This window comes from Thamnophis sirtalis, unplaced genomic scaffold, assembly GCF_051295495.1.
Source record: "Thamnophis sirtalis isolate CommonGarterSnake01/CBP01778 unplaced genomic scaffold, rThaSir2_p1.2 scaffold_11, whole genome shotgun sequence".
Taxonomy (NCBI): domain Eukaryota; kingdom Metazoa; phylum Chordata; class Lepidosauria; order Squamata; family Natricidae; genus Thamnophis; species Thamnophis sirtalis.
In genome coordinates, this window is record NW_028261391.1 from 56,792,368 (window position 1) to 56,808,124 (window position 15,757).

At 36.3% G+C, this 15,757-nt stretch overlaps 1 protein-coding gene across 2 annotated transcripts in view; it reads left to right on the forward strand.

The window, feature by feature from the left end:
- The first annotated feature begins 202 nt into the window (after window positions 1-202).
- The window catches only part of FHIP2A (FHF complex subunit HOOK interacting protein 2A), a 30,907-nt gene continuing 15,352 nt past the window's right edge, over window positions 203-15,757 (forward strand). The window contains exons 1-6 of one of the 2 annotated variants that reach the window (XM_014064283.2): window positions 203-750; window positions 5,307-5,385; window positions 6,199-6,368; window positions 7,515-7,619; window positions 7,825-7,947; window positions 13,942-13,980. In XM_014064283.2, the coding sequence (XP_013919758.2) occupies window positions 706-750; window positions 5,307-5,385; window positions 6,199-6,368; window positions 7,515-7,619; window positions 7,825-7,947; window positions 13,942-13,980 (561 nt within the window). In that variant the 5' untranslated portion in view covers window positions 203-705. The remainder of the gene's footprint in view (window positions 751-5,306; window positions 5,386-6,198; window positions 6,369-7,514; window positions 7,620-7,824; window positions 7,948-13,941; window positions 13,981-15,757) is intronic. The other variant, XM_014064285.2, reaches the window with a different exon arrangement.

Here is a 15,757-nt window from a genome sequence, read left to right on the forward strand (position 1 = left end):
CTGTATTCTGTTGAAGGAGCCTTGCCATACACAGATACAATTCATATATAGGTAAAACATACAACAGCTGTTTGAAGTCAAAAGAAAAAAAGGGACAGAAAGTTGCTTCATCAGTAACGCTTGGAACGTAGTAAGGGAAATACGAAATCAAGCCACAGTTATAAGGACTAACATAAAGACCCTGTGGGAGGAAACACTAAATGCCACCCTTCTATTTATAAATGAGGAAAGCGGGTGTTGTTGGGAAAACTTCGACAAAAGCGAGTCTGAGAAGGTGCTACTAGACGCCTCCTGATTTCTGGCTCCGGCAAGAAGACCTGAAAGAAGCTGCGCTCTCTCCTTTTCGGAGCCCACGTAGTTTTCCTCTCTTACTGCTTAAAAGCGCTGCAACAGCGGCGTCCGCGGAGGTAGCGGCTCTTAGAAGGCCCCTGAGAGGGGAGGGAGCAGAAGCAACGACGCCGGGCGAAAGCGCTCGGCTTCCGGGCACCGTCGCCGAAGCTCGGCGCGGGTGGGTGTCCGCCTTCGTCAGTGCCACGGTGTCTCCTTGCGGCAGGCAGAGCTGGAAGCAGCCCCGTCTTGCTTCGGTAACCGATCCGATCCCCGCTGTCCGGTCAGCCGCATGCAGCCCTCACCCTGGAGCGGAGGCGGCGGATCGAAGAGCTCTCCAGATCCTCCCGGCAGCGGCTGCTCCAGTCCAGGGACAAGATGTTCTCCAAGTTCACCTCCATCCTGCAGCACGCCGTGGAAGCGGTAAGGCCACCGGAAACGCCCGCCACGCAAGGCCGGGGCTTACCTCGGGCCTAAGCTGGGGAACAGTCGTTTTTCAGGGCCCTGTCTCGGTTTCTGTCTCTTGTCCAACCGCCTTCGTCTTTCTGTGTCAGATCACCTAATAATTTTAACTTGTTTATTTTTTCCGTTTGGGGAAGAAGTGGGGGAGGGAACCACCCCCACCCGGATTCAGACGGCAAAGTAGAATATAAGAACTTGACGATATAATTCTTGTTTCCTTTTTTTTCTTCTAGCCCCTGATTGAACTCGGCTACATAGCTCACTGTCCTTTCTTTCTTTCTTTTTTTCTTTCTTTCTTTCTTTCTTTCTTTCTTTCTTTCTTTCCTTCCTTCCTTCCTTCCTTCCTTCCTTCCTTCCTTCCTTCCTTCCTTTCCTTTCCTTTCCTTTCCTTTCCTTTCCTTTCCTTTCCTTTCCTTTCCTTTCTTTTATTTACTTCATTTACTTCATTTACTTCATGTATTTGAAATATTTTACATTTCTCTTGAATTATGCTTCTGGGCCTAGGCTACAAGAGGGTTAAACCAATAGACAAATGTTTATGTTAAAACAAAAAATGTAGCCAAATAAAAACTAGCTATAAGGCTCTGGTAAATAAAAAGGTACTTGTTTTGCAATAAAAGACAATTAGACAATTAAAATGGGTGTAGTGCTAATTTTGGATCACCAGAAGGCTTCAGGACAATAGCAGAACAGATCTTACCACAAAATACAGCTTGTATTACATGGGAGTGAGTCTTCCAATTTTTATCCAGTGCAGGATGTGCTTTGAAGAGAGGATATGATCTGTTGTTAGATCACTTGATCCTTGATTTTAAAGAGGTTTCCCTAGGGAACAAAAGTGTAGAGGTGAGTGAGTTTGATGGCTCATGTCTGGCTCCTTATACCATCTGCTTATACAACCCTAGGAGGTTTTTGGCAGGAATAGGATTGTTTGTATTTTGACGGATCGATCCATTAAAGTTCTGTGCTGGACATGGAGGAGACAAAGTCCCCTATTGCACATTCAGCAAAAGAAATAAAAAAGATGACATCATAAGCATAGTTTAGTTCAGGGTTCTACCACTACTGTGCCATGCTTGAGAACTGTATGATGACAAAGCATGACTTCTTCATATACTTTAATCATTGATAGGTCCATTATGTGCCTATTACTCCTAGTTACCACATAGATAGATTTTCTCTAAGATGATCTACCCCTAATCTGTTTGTTCATAATTGTTCATCATCTCTGAAACTATCCATTTTGTTTGTAACCACCTTATTCTTTATTTCCTTTCTATCTTTCCCAGCGTATTTCTGGACAGCTGGGTCTTCACATAATGGATAATTGACCCTAGTTGTTTGGGTTTCAAGTAAGAACTGTGGATTGATTTGTTCAATTATCCATCAATTTGTTTTCTTGGCTGTCCACAATATTCTTAAGAGTCTTCTTCAACATCAAAGTTGAAAAGCATTAACGTTCTTCTGCGCCTATTTCTTTAAAGTGCAACTTTCACTTCCACAGAGTGTTGCAGGGAATAACATAGCTTGCATGATTCTGATCTTTGTAGATATAGACACATAACAGTATTTTAATATCTTTTCCAAAGCATTCATTAGTTGCTCTACTGGATGCTAATCTATGGCATATTTAATCATAAGAGTCAACTAAGCTAATGGAAAGGGTGGAATGAAAGCAGCATATTACTACAGTAGTAAAACAGTTTTTAACCGCATAAGCATATATTTTTCATATAAGAGACTAGCACAAGTGGAAATGCATCCTTGTCACATTGAAAAATTGACAGTGCAAATTAGCTATAACCTTTATATGCATTTAACTAGAAAGTTGTATTAAACTTGGTAGGACTTTTTGCTAACACATTCTTGATTAAGACTGCATACTAGGACTGCATACTAGGGCACCAGGAACTGGTTTCATGGAAGACAGTTTTTCCACGAAGCAGAGGTGGATGGTTTTGCTTTTGCTTGCTCACCTGCCGTTGACCTGCAGATGTGCGGCCTGGTTCCTAACAGACTATGAACCAGTATCATCTTACAAAGTATAGATTCAAGTATAGTGGGCTCTAAAGAAATATCAGTTGACATAAGGGACAGTTGTGTGACATTCACATGCATTATAAACTTGTCAGTAGATCCACACAGGTTATTCCTGCAATTAATGTATGCTGAACGCATACCATCATCTATTCCTATGCAAAGGAAATGCTTCCTTGAATGCTGTTTGATTGTGATAACTAAAGGCACATGCATGTGTGTGTGTGTGCGCGCACACACATATACACACACACCGCATTAATATAAGTATGCTTTCTGTGAGTAGATTATATAGATCAAGGAATTATTTCTGCCACAAGAACTAGCAGTATCTAGATTAATGCTGAAGCATGATGTTTATGTTGTAGGCAGCACTAATTCCTTTACGTATATGTGTATGTATGTATATATAATATTTTTATATTTATAATTTTTAAAGTTTAAAAAAGATAAAACTAATTCAAATTAATAAAAAATATTGAGGAGGAAAGAAAGAAATCAAAGGGAAAGCTAAAATTACAAGGATGGGAGAAAAAAAGATGAAAAAAATAGCTTCTGATTATAAATTATAAATGAATCTCTTACTCTAAGGTTACAGCATGACTCATTGTTCACTACACTTAATGCTGCAGAGTATTTTTCTTTTTGGATACCACACGTATTTAAGAATTCATTTGAATCAATTTATGTGCTCTGAGTAATCACAGATTACCCATGGTTTCTCATATCTGCAATTGATAGAGATGTATCAATATGTAGAATATGTAATGCTTTTAATGTATCATTGGTTTTGACCTTATACTTAGGAAAGCAAAGAATGACAGATGGATTATTGTTGGTACATACGAACATGCACAATGCATTCTAATGGCGGAATGCTCAGTTGTGTCAATGAATGCTAGTGCTGCAAAAGTCTGCATGTAATTTAATTATTGCAATTGCAATTAATGTCTAGTGCTGTGTTCAAGAATCTCCTACTTTTAGATGATTTCAGATGATATTTATTATAGTACTTAAGATTGAGTAAAGGAGAAAATTATACTAAATTAAACAGGGTGTTTTAGTTGAAATAAAATACAGTGATATAAGCATGGAATATGCAGACAAATGTTTGTGACGTTTGTGTGTATTTTCAGTTAAGTAAATCATTTTCTTCTCAAAAACCAACTAAGAAAAGCACTAGGTAAGGTCTGTAGAAGGAAGGTGAGCCACATGATAAAGTCTCAGAGGGCTTAACCAATCAGAAAAAGGTCTTAAGACACTTGAGATTTTCAAGTTAAATGGCTAAGACCTTCCATCATGTAGTTCACCTCCTCATTAGCCAGAAAGATTGTGCAGTAGGTAGTCTTGTAAAAACTAAGGAGTTCTTGGAATATATATGGCAGAGGCAATATTAACAGCCATTAGAAGGGAAGGTGTGTTGCAGGCATAGACTTTTAAGCTTTGATCAAGGCACAGGCAGCCCAGTTCAGGGACCCATCTGCCACCACGAGGGTCCTGAAGAACTGCTGGCCATGGATGCCATTCCTAAATATCCCAATGCCAACAGCATTTATGGCAGTGCCTGGACTCTTTGTGAATGGACATCCTGGCAGGCCACTTCCAGGAATTCTTGCAGCACAAGCTACATAGTATGTATTGCATAGTCCCAGAAACCCTCATCTCTCCACTTCTTCCAGTAATGCCACCATTCCAAAAAGTACATGTCAAACAGCTTCCCATCTTTGCCTGGAGAATTGCCGCCTGATCGCCTGCTTTGCCAGGCATTGGAGAAGCCATACTGCCTTCTCTGTAGCCAGACCTAGTTAGCTCTAACTTCAACAAATGAGTTCCATTGATCTGCTGACCTTACAGCAAGGTTTTATCTCAAGGTTTTATCCTCACCCAATCCTGATTCCTGGGCCACTAGCAGGGTGAAGAAGATAGCAAAGAGCAGTTGCGAACAGAGGGGCTAAACGATATATGGTGGAGTGCAGAGATGGTGGAGGGGAAATAAGGTATGTGGAGTTGAAACACCCCTGAAATAAGTGCAGGCGGACCCAAATTTTGATGATGTTACAGCAAGGGTACTTCAGTGCTTCTAACCTTGGGACCAGCAATAAGTCCATTTTTTCAACACTTGTAATTTCAAATGGTCACTGAACCAAAGGTCGTAAGTCTTACTAGGGCCCTTCTCATATTGCTTTTATTTTGTTCTATTATAATTTTTCCTCTTAGCTTTTTCCCATGAATAAAATCAGAATATTTTTATAAATAAAAGTAAATAAGTTAAAGATAACACACTTAGGTTTATTGATCATTTTTTCAGAATTATATAACCTGATTTAATGACAGCCGTATTTTATATCATTCTCCTGTTGAACAATGTATCTGTCAAGTATATTTTGTTACAACTTCATAAGTGAATTTCAAATATTATTGGAGAAATATAAAATACATATTTTGAAGAAAATATCTTCCACTTGTTTGTATTTCTTCAGCTTGCACCTTCCCTTCCATTGCAAGAGGACTTCGTTTATCATTGGAAGGCAATTACCCATTATTACATAGAAACATCAGGTAAGATAAAATTCTTTGTTGTCACTTAGAAAGTAGTAATCTAAAAGAATATTCTTCAATTTATTATCCTTCCTCAATTCAGTGGATGGGAATTTTAGTTCTACACATACGGCATACACAGAATCAGATCCAAGAAGTAATAAAATTAAGAGGAATCTAGTTGATGACCTCTGGATGGTGTACTTGGCAACACTTCTAAAACACATTTGTAATGTTAGAAGTCCCGAAGTTCAGCTGTTGCAAATGGTCCCTGTGACTTTGACTTTCTTTATCTTGAAATACTATTTATTTGTAGAAAGTTACATAAGGGGAAATGCAGCAAACTTTCCATTGGTTTATTTATAATGTAACTGTTTTCTTAGATGAAATTGTAACTCCATTGCTTTAAGCATTCTGAGATAAATAAATACCACTTAGCTTCAGTTCATTTTTTTACACTAGTAGTATAAATATTTTGTTTGCTTTTATTCATATGTTAAACATATTTTATATTTAAACTTAACATTAGAAAATATGTGTAATTAGTAATATGGAAGATGAGGATATATAACTGACTTTTCCAAATTGTTTTTTCAAGCGTTTTCTTGTCTTTTTTGTACCAAAATATCATCAACCATTTGCTTTAAGCTAATTGAACAGATATGCACCAATTTCAGTGGTTAGTCAAAATAATATATTTGCCTTGTCTATTTTTTCTATCACATGATAGATTTAAAGTAAAATTTAAAAGTAAATAAAAACAATATTTGCTAAAATGGTAAGTTACTGTGCCATGCTAATGAAGCTGGATCTTAATGTAAATGCTTTCTGCAGATGACAAGGCTCCTGTGACTGATACCAATATTCCATCACATCTGGAGCAGATGTTGGACATTTTGGTTCAAGAAGAAAATGAAAGGGAATCTGGAGAAACAGGTCCTTGTATGGAATATCTGCTACATCACAAAATTTTGGAAACCTTATACACTTTGGGAAAGGCTGATGTAAGTTTATCAGATTTTATCAATAAAGGCCAGATCTTATGATTGGATGTAATTATATTTATTTAACACATGTTAAATCTTCATGTTCTTCCAGTCTTCTTGAACAAGAAATGATGTCTTGGAAATGATAATTTAGGAAGATGTTACTATTGAAAGTTAAAAACATGCATAAACACATGAAAAATGATGACATGTGAAAGTCTCGCAAGTGGGCAGATTGAAAACTATTGAACTCTGAATTGGTTTGTTCCTGAGTTATTCAATCCTGTTTTCTTATTGCCCAGTCTATCTGTTAGTCTTTACTGAAATTATAAATAAATGATTGATCTGATTTGTAAATTCATCAAAACTGCACAGACAAAGGCAAATCACCATCCTTTCTGTGATGTTGCTTTCATTGTAGTCTCTTCCCCCCGCCCCCCTTCCCACTGCTGGGAAAGTATCAGTATACATGGCTTCATCTTCCTAGTTTTAGGCCCACAAATACTAATTATATTTTCAGTAAGTCATACCTAAACTATATTGGTTGCTTTCCATACAATCAATGCAACCATGCCTATGTACAGGCTCAGGTATCATTGTATAATTGTTAGATTAAAATGCTGGTATGTATCATTGTATCATTATTAGTTTAAAATGCTGGTATGACGTACAAAAAAAGGTCTGGGCAGAGATCAATTCAGGTGGGAAAATGTGATTCAGTATCCAGATGGGCAACCATATAGCACCTGCTGTGTATCTTTAAAGAATCTATACTTCATAAGGATCAACAATCGTAGGTAACATATATTTATTTTAAGGTATTTCTAATAGCTACTACATGTTTGACCCTGCTATGTCAGGTGCATTATAAAGATTAGTTTTCTTAAATACTGTAATTGTGTTCTATTTGTTATAAAACATATTGTTCTATTTGTTAAAAAATTAATTTAGTATTTATTCTGTGTAGTATTTATTCTGTGTAGTATTTGTTAGCACCTTTCAATCAACATAGGATTCAGAAAAGCTCAATACTTCAAGTTAGAAAATAAAGCTCTGTAATATCAGAAGCTTATTAACTAAAGCTATATATATGCAAATAAATATTGAAAATAATTATTTTCATCAGCTTCCATATAATTTTAATTTTTGTTCATTTTTTTTTAGTGTCCTCCAGGCATGAAACAGCAGGTTTTATCGTTTTATACTAAACTTCTGGGAAGAATACGGCAACCTCTTCTTCCACACATAAATGTACACAGACCTGTACAGGTATTGGATTAATTTTAAAAATGACACATTTGAAAATACATTGTTTGATAATTAAATACATTTTGTCTTGGGGTTTTTTTCTATTTTAAGGACATTTACAGTATGTAGATGTTTAAGGACATCTACAGTATGAAGAATCAGTAGAAATTGTTACTTAAAAAAAGAAATCTGATTTTAAAATATTCCTTAATTTTTTTCCCAACAGAAATTAATAAGACTGTGTGGTGAAGTTCTTGCAACACCTACAGAAAATGAAGAAATCCAGTTTCTCTGCACAGTATGTTCAAAGTTGAAACAAGATCCATACCTGGTTAATTTTTTTCTTGAAGTAAGTTAATCTATTGCTGATTGTGCTTTTACTGAATAGTCTGTTTAAGTGTTGAAAAGTCAGCTTATGTATACAATTTTATTCTTAAAAAGGTCTTCCTTTTCAATTTCACAGAAAATTGTTCTTCATTAGCAGACATAATATTATATAAATATGATATTTAATGAATTATTTAAGCCTTATTAAATAAGAAACATTTTGTCTATTTTTACAAATAGATTCATATATATTCATAAATCCAGCATAGCCTTTTACTTTACTTTCCTATAATAACATTCCTCGTTATAGGCATTTGTAGTACTTGTATTAACTTGAAGCAATTTAAATTGAGTTGTTTCCTAATTCACAGATTCCTTAGATAGAAATCTTTAGAAAGATTGGATTTGCATGGAAAAACAATACTAGATAAGTGTTCGGACACATAATTTTCTTTTGATTTCAAAAGTTTTACTGGTATAACTCACTCAGTGTTGTTTAAGATGGGCAGCCTTTTTTTTTTAAATAAACAAACATAAATAAATAAAATTGAACCTTAAGGCAGTTGAGCTTCATCATTAGGGACTGGGATTATGTCAGCAATCCCATTGCTATAAGTAGAGAATTTCTTCATCAAACTAGCAGTAACAGCCTGCCAATCGCTTTTGGACCACTTACCAGGTTATTGATGGTTGTGTATTCCTCAGAAGAAAAAAGTGCTTTCATCTCTCAGTCCACCTTTCTTCATCCAGATCCAACAGCCTTTTGTCATAGGGTCTGATGCCTGTGATGTAGCCCTGGGAGTGATGCTGCTTGTGGCAGATACACTCCTACATCCTGTTCTCCTGTGGGTGCTATTTATCAAACTTATCACAGCTGAAATAATTTAATTGTTCTAACTGTCAGGAAATTTCTCCTTAGTTCTAGGTTGCTTCTCCTTGATTAGTTACGACCCATTGCTTCTTGTCCTGCCCTCAGGTGCTTTGGAAAATAGCTTGACTCCCTCTTCTTTGTGTCAGCCCCTGAGACGTTGACTCTCAGCTGCTCCTACTATATCTCTAGAAAAAATTGCTGCTTCCAATGTTCCACTGTATACTTCAAGAACTACAAGAATAGACTTGCCTTACCTGCTGTTGCCCAGGCCTATCAGAAGGAAATTGAAGCCATCTATAATAACCTCCCCCATGTTATTGAATCACAATGTCTTATTCTTTCAAGGTTGAGCTCTCATTGGAACTTTGCAGGTTACTGTTCTTAATCAATGGTATGACAGCCCACCATCATAGCATTTTATTCCCTTTAAGACTTTGCATAGATGGCTAGAGATTTCTGATGATCACATTACAAGATAGAAGTAGAGCTATATATTGTTTCGTGCCCTGTTTGCTGCTGGTCAAAAAATGTTCCAGGAAAGCCAGTTCTCTCGTGCTACTGGATGTAAATTAGCACCAAAGCAATTGGACTAAATTTCTGGCTTCAGAGGAATGTGCCTAAAACAGTACACAACATATCTCTACACAAATAACACAATTCTTATTAATTATGGTTTCCACCTTTGATTTTTTCTTTTTTTCCTCTGGATTCCGCTACCTAATCAATGACATATGCAGTCAGTGCTTGCAGGAACAAAAGGCAATCCACTAAGTCTTTCATGTACGGAAAGCAAAAAATATCATAGACACATTGCTGATCAATTTCAAAAAACTGTAGTTACTTCAATAGTTGGAGACGTAGTTTGGATTTACACCAGGCACGTAACTAAAAGCTAGGCCACCTAATTCTTTCCTTATTAAAGCTATGAGTAACCCATTAACCCATTCTGTTAAACTTCCTGCATCAAATACAGTCTACCAACTTCCATAGACCATGGTTGGCGCTTGATGCTCTAATGTCTCATTGTTCAAATTCTCTGCCTCCACCACTTATCAGGATAAATGATGACCCCAAATATGAGGTGGTACATATTTTGGACTCCCATAGGTATCAACACTGATTACATTGCTTGATGGACTAGAGGAGAAGTGTCAAACTGGATTTCTTTGAGGGGCAGATCAGCATTGTAGTTCAAAGCGGGGATTTGGGAGGGGGGCTCTGCACCTCGTTTTCACCCTCCATGGCCTATAGCCATCTGCCGGTCGTTTTCAGGGCCATTTTTGGAGACGTTTTCAGTTGGCAGTGCTGCAGGAGGCCATGGAGGGTGAAAATGAGATGTGGGTGTGTGTGTGCTGCACACAGCCCAACTTAGCCGCCAGAGCCATTGTGGGCCAGTCCTTTCATATTTCCAGGGTAGACCCACAGGCCAGATTTAAGCACCCACAGACCATATCTAGCCCATTGGCCTTGAGTTTGATATCCCTGGACTAGAGAAATGGCCCAGTGAAATGACTCAGAGAAATGGTGGTGAAGATGCATTCCAAGTTCATGCTCCACCTCTGTTATGTTACTTCCATAAACAATACATAAGCATCCATCTGAGATTCAACAGAGTTCTGGGAAGGAAGATAGTGCCATGACCCAGGACTCAGATTCTTAAGAAGCTGCTCTAACCAAACATGTGGAATATCAGCCTCAAGAAACTCTTCAGTCAGGAATCACCGGAGGCTGATCGAACAGAGGCATCATGAGAATGTGTGGAGCTGTTGGCTTCAGCTTCCAAGCTCTCAGATTCAGAGAGTAGAGCAGAGAACAGAGCAAAGGTGCTCAGTGAGGCTTCTTGTCAAGCAAGGGAGTAGCACTTTTTGATTAAAGATAGCTGTCTGCAACCTAATTTAAAAGGCAGCTTTATCTGTGTTACTTTATTAAAAAAACAATGTCTGATTTCCTCCTTTGGCGTATTGTTCTTGTGAATCTTGTTCATGAAACTCTGACCTTGGACTAGCTGACAAACCTAACTTGGCTCCGTGAACTTTGGATTGGATTTTGATTACTCTTCTGCATGCTCCTGTTAAAAGCAAAATTGCTCAGACAAGGTTTCTTTTCCGGAAGCTGTTTTGATTTACATTCCTTTCCTTGACTGATGTTACCTATTCTGCTTTGAGTAAATTGCTTTTTTTTTGCCTAGCAACTGTGAGTTTTAAACTGTAGTGGTGTGTGGGTATGACCTTGGGATACAGGGAAGAGGTTCTGCCTAGGGAATGTTCAGATAAGAGATGACATAACTCTCAATTGCATAATATGCACAGAGGGAGAGACCCAAACATAACCTCTCAGACTGTAAAAGAGACAGCAGGAGGTTTTCATCTCATTTCTGTTAATGTAGCCTAAGGCAGAATGAGTTCATTTGGTTGTATTTCCAGCCTGGCCTACCTGGAAAGTCTGGCCTAAACAAAGAGGACAATTTCATCCTTGAGAGGTTGCTGAACATAATTATTCTAGTGAAACCGAATTAGTGATAGAGATTCATCTCTTCTATCATAATTTTGCGGAACACTTTTGAGAAAAGTATGTCTGCAACGTCTTGGACCGGCAATTATAACACTTATGGAAGACATTTTAGAGTGCTGCCAATTCAGTGTTTTGGGAATAGTTCCAGTTAGTGTGAACTGAAATCCCTCCCAACGTATAGCTTGATTCCGTTGCAACTAATAAATATTAATTAGATGCATAAAATGGCGAGATCATTTTCAAGGAGACAGAAGGATAGCTTCTTCTGTACTAGTTCCAGATATATATGAACATTAAGGTATTTTGAGAAAGGTGGTTGGTTAGTTTTTGTTTTTGGGAGAAACTGATTATCTAGAACCATTCCAGCATTGTTTAAATTAAGGGATTGGAATCAGCATCATGTTGATTATTCTTATAACTGATCTGCTGAAAGAGAGAAATGTGAAAGTTTAACCATATACTTCTGGATATCTCAATCACATTAGATGCTACTGATTGTGCAGTAATATATTGTTGGACTGGCTCTATGGGTCATAGTTAAAACCACAATTTTGGGAATTTTGTTCAGTTCCATTACTAAGGTGTGGAGTATCCAAGGGATTCATTTTGTATCATTTGTTTAATATCAGTTCAAAATTGCTTAATGAAATAACCAGGAAGTCATTTGCATCAGAGCTAGGTTCTAATCTACTTTGTTTGGACACTAATGAGGACTAATAAATTGGGGTTGAATCCTGTTAAGAGGCTGTTGTTTTTAAATAATTATTGTATTTAATATTTTTTTTTAAATATTTAATATCACCTTTATTTGTAAATAGGTCAGTATTAAATAAAACTTAAAAAAAAAACATTCCCCCCTATTTTACATTAGTAAAAGTAATATGACAAGGTCATGTTGTAGTTGCTGCTTATTGACCACTTGTTCATGATTGTCTGAAGGTAAAATAGTGCTGAATATTTAATTCTCCATACCTGCTGCTTCTTGGACATAATTTAGAATTTAAAGTAGTTTATAATATCACAAATAATATATATATAGCTTATATTATTTATTTATTTTACTATAGCCACCCATCTTTTAGCAAACTCTGGATGGCTTCCATTCAAAAATTAAAAGACATATAAAATCATATTAAAGTTGTAAAACTCAACCATTTAAAACATTAAAGCATCAAAAAGAACAAAAACCTGGTGCAAAATCAGTTTGATTATCTGATTATCTTCTTCCAATCTTTGATAGAAAAGGCCTTTACAGCCTTATGGCAGGCTAAATAGGTGGAGGCCTACTGAATGTCAGGCAGATATTCCACAGATAGCCTGGCCCTGGGCCATATAGGGCATTAAAGGTGATGACCAGCACCTTGAATTGCACCAGGAAAGAAAAGTGAAAGCCAGTGAAGCTCTTTCAACAGAGGTTTTACATGGAAAAACCTACAGTGGGGGCCCCCTCTACTGTGCTTGCTGCTGCATTCTAGATCATTTGAAGCTACTGGTTGGTCTTCAAGGACAGCCCCATATAGAGTGCATTGCAGTAATCTAGATATTCTCTTTTGTTTACACTCTCCATTACATCCTTTTTATGTTGTAAACTGCCTAGAATAGCCCCATGGCAAGATAGGTGGCAAATAAATTTAACAAAAACAAACAAACATGAAATTATGGAAACAGTTTAACCAGATTGTTCAGGCTTGCCAATATATATCCACTGATTTCAAGATATCCATGTTGATAGAAAGTTTGATTGTTTGATAAATGAGGAAATGCATCTCACCATGCTCTGCATACCTAATGAATAATATATAAACTGAATTTGGTTTAAAAGTTTAACAGCCCAATTGCATTAGAGTCTGTCTATAGTAGTTCACTATTTCCATAATAGTGCATCAACCCGATGCCTGTGGAAAAGTTATAGCCATGGAGCAAAGACTGGTAATCTTGAGAGAATCTTACAAATTTGGAATTGTATGTTTATTCTTGGAAAAGTATCTCCAACCGAATTTATTCAATATTTCTGAGTAGACATGTATAGAATTAATATTACTGAAAGTATAAACGTTTTTAATGAGTGGCAGAGTTCACCTTCTGAACTTTATTAGAGTCGCTGCGACTTTTTCCATAAACAGGTCTTCTACTGTAATTGCATTTAGAAAATTGGTAATTATTATTGCCACTATTTGCAGATTTATGTGGTCATATTAGACCACTGGAATATAGATGACACAGCGGCATTTTCCAGTGCAGTACTTTTTGTGATGAACAATGCCTCCTGCCCTATGCAATTATGTGGTTGTATTTTCAATTATCTTTCTTCCATGATTTTGTGACCAATAGTGTGAAAAGAAAAAGGGAGCAGCATATGTATCCTGACAGAGTGTGTATGATTACATTTGTTTTAATGTTTTCATTACCACAATTAACTAGTTGGACTTTTTATGTGGCATTTGTTTGTTTGTTTGACAAGATGCTTTCTACACACCTTTTGCTGCTGAACTGAGCTGGCTTTTTTCTTTCTGTTAAGTTCAGCAAACTGTTGCTTGCTCTTGCTATCCCCAGTGGTCTGGTAGTGAAGTCCCTTGGTGATGATGCTCTTGAATCAGAAAGCATACAGCCTATTTCATTAAACTTTCCTAATAGGTGATTCCAGGCCCTGTCCTACACATTTCTTCGAGGCAGGTGAGCAGGTGGGCTTCAGAATTGCATGAACAAATCAGTGAATTTTGATTGTTTTGCATAGTGTGATTCATAAATCATCTCTTACTGCAACCCATTAACAGTAATAAAGGAACAGACACCTCATTGAATTTTTTTTTTACTGTTTCCAGAGAAAACAGACTGCTTCTTAATAGAAGAAATATGACCCCATGTATTTGTTTGGGCAACAAATCCCATAAAACACCAGTGTCATGGTGCTGGAGCTTTTAAAATTATAGTACAAAATTGTGGGCTAGGTTCTCCATCAAGCCTTTGCCACTATTTGTCAGGTTGATTCTTTCTACAAGTATTTCATTTTAAATGAAGACTAACATTAACAATTTCATATCACAACTGGGCTGAAACCTCACTATGGGTCTGAGCTCTATTTAAAAGAAGCATTGAAAACCCAATAATACTTACATTGTCGCATACAATACTTAAATTTGGTCTTAGTTTTCCATATGCCATTTTAGCATAGTGGGATCCATGAATGTTAAAATGATGCCATGTAGAGTCAATTTCCTTTTCAAAATCAAAGAAATCTACAGTATTTTTTAGAAAGTGTATATATGGCTATTTATAGTAAAATATTTTCTGGCAAATAGTAGGCTTTTATGCAATATTACTCTTTTTTATCCTTTATGTTCATAATAGAACATACAGTAATTATGTTCTAACTACATTTTAGTTTTAATTATATGTTTATTTTCTGTAATGCACGGAATATTGCATGTGCTTCCAAAATAGCATTACCCAAGGATAACAATTATGCAATTGTTTATGCAAGTTTATTATAATTTAAGTGTGCCAAATACAGAAAGCAAACTGAGAGACCCATTACCATAGTTCTTAAGGATTCTTTTAAACTGGCAAAAACTGGAACTTTGAATCTGTCTTATCATTCACAAATCAGAAGCAGATCTTTAGGCAAAAGTAAAGTATTCAAAGTGTTTCCACTTTAAATTGGGCAGCCTTTAGAAAGATTTTCATAATTTTGTACAGTGGTAAGTACAGATTTCCCAAATCCAATAACATTTTTTTTCCTTTTAGATGTGTGCAATTAGAAGCATGACTAGATTAGCACTTAAAACCCTTCTTAGAACTCAGAAAAATAAAGTGAGTTGAGGTCTTAAACTAAATTCTTTTGGATTTCTTTTGAATTAATATTAGAAGATGCCTTGCATATCATAAATGTCTGCTTTCATTTGGAAAGATATGTAGAGTATTGCACCTGATTGTACAATTTCTAGTAAATTTTTGTAGCACACTTTAAATTGTTGAAGGATGTCCTGTTTCTTCTATTTTTAACATGTTATTCGGTAATTCTAACTAACCAGATTGATGTGAAGTATATTTTAATTAGATAAGAAGCAGAAGAAGTAAACCACCAAGACTAACAAATCAAATGATAATGTGTGGTGGTTTTTAAAAAAATAATTGATGCATGCATGTAATTAGGTTACAAATAAACACAAGATAGTAGCTTATGTAATCAGGCTAAAATTCATGGAACATTGCTTGATGTTTATAAATTTCTGCAGTCTGTACAAAATATATAATGCAATAAACTAGGCAGGTTTTTTTCTCCTGCTCTAAGATCTGAGAATCAAAAATATATTCTGTGATTAAACATTCTTAAAATATGAAAGGCATAATGAAAAGCTTATGTTATATTATTCAATTCAAATGCATTTTAGTTACTTAGAAACTTCGTTCCTCGGGAATCAGTTTAACATTTTAGGTTTCTTCTGCTGTT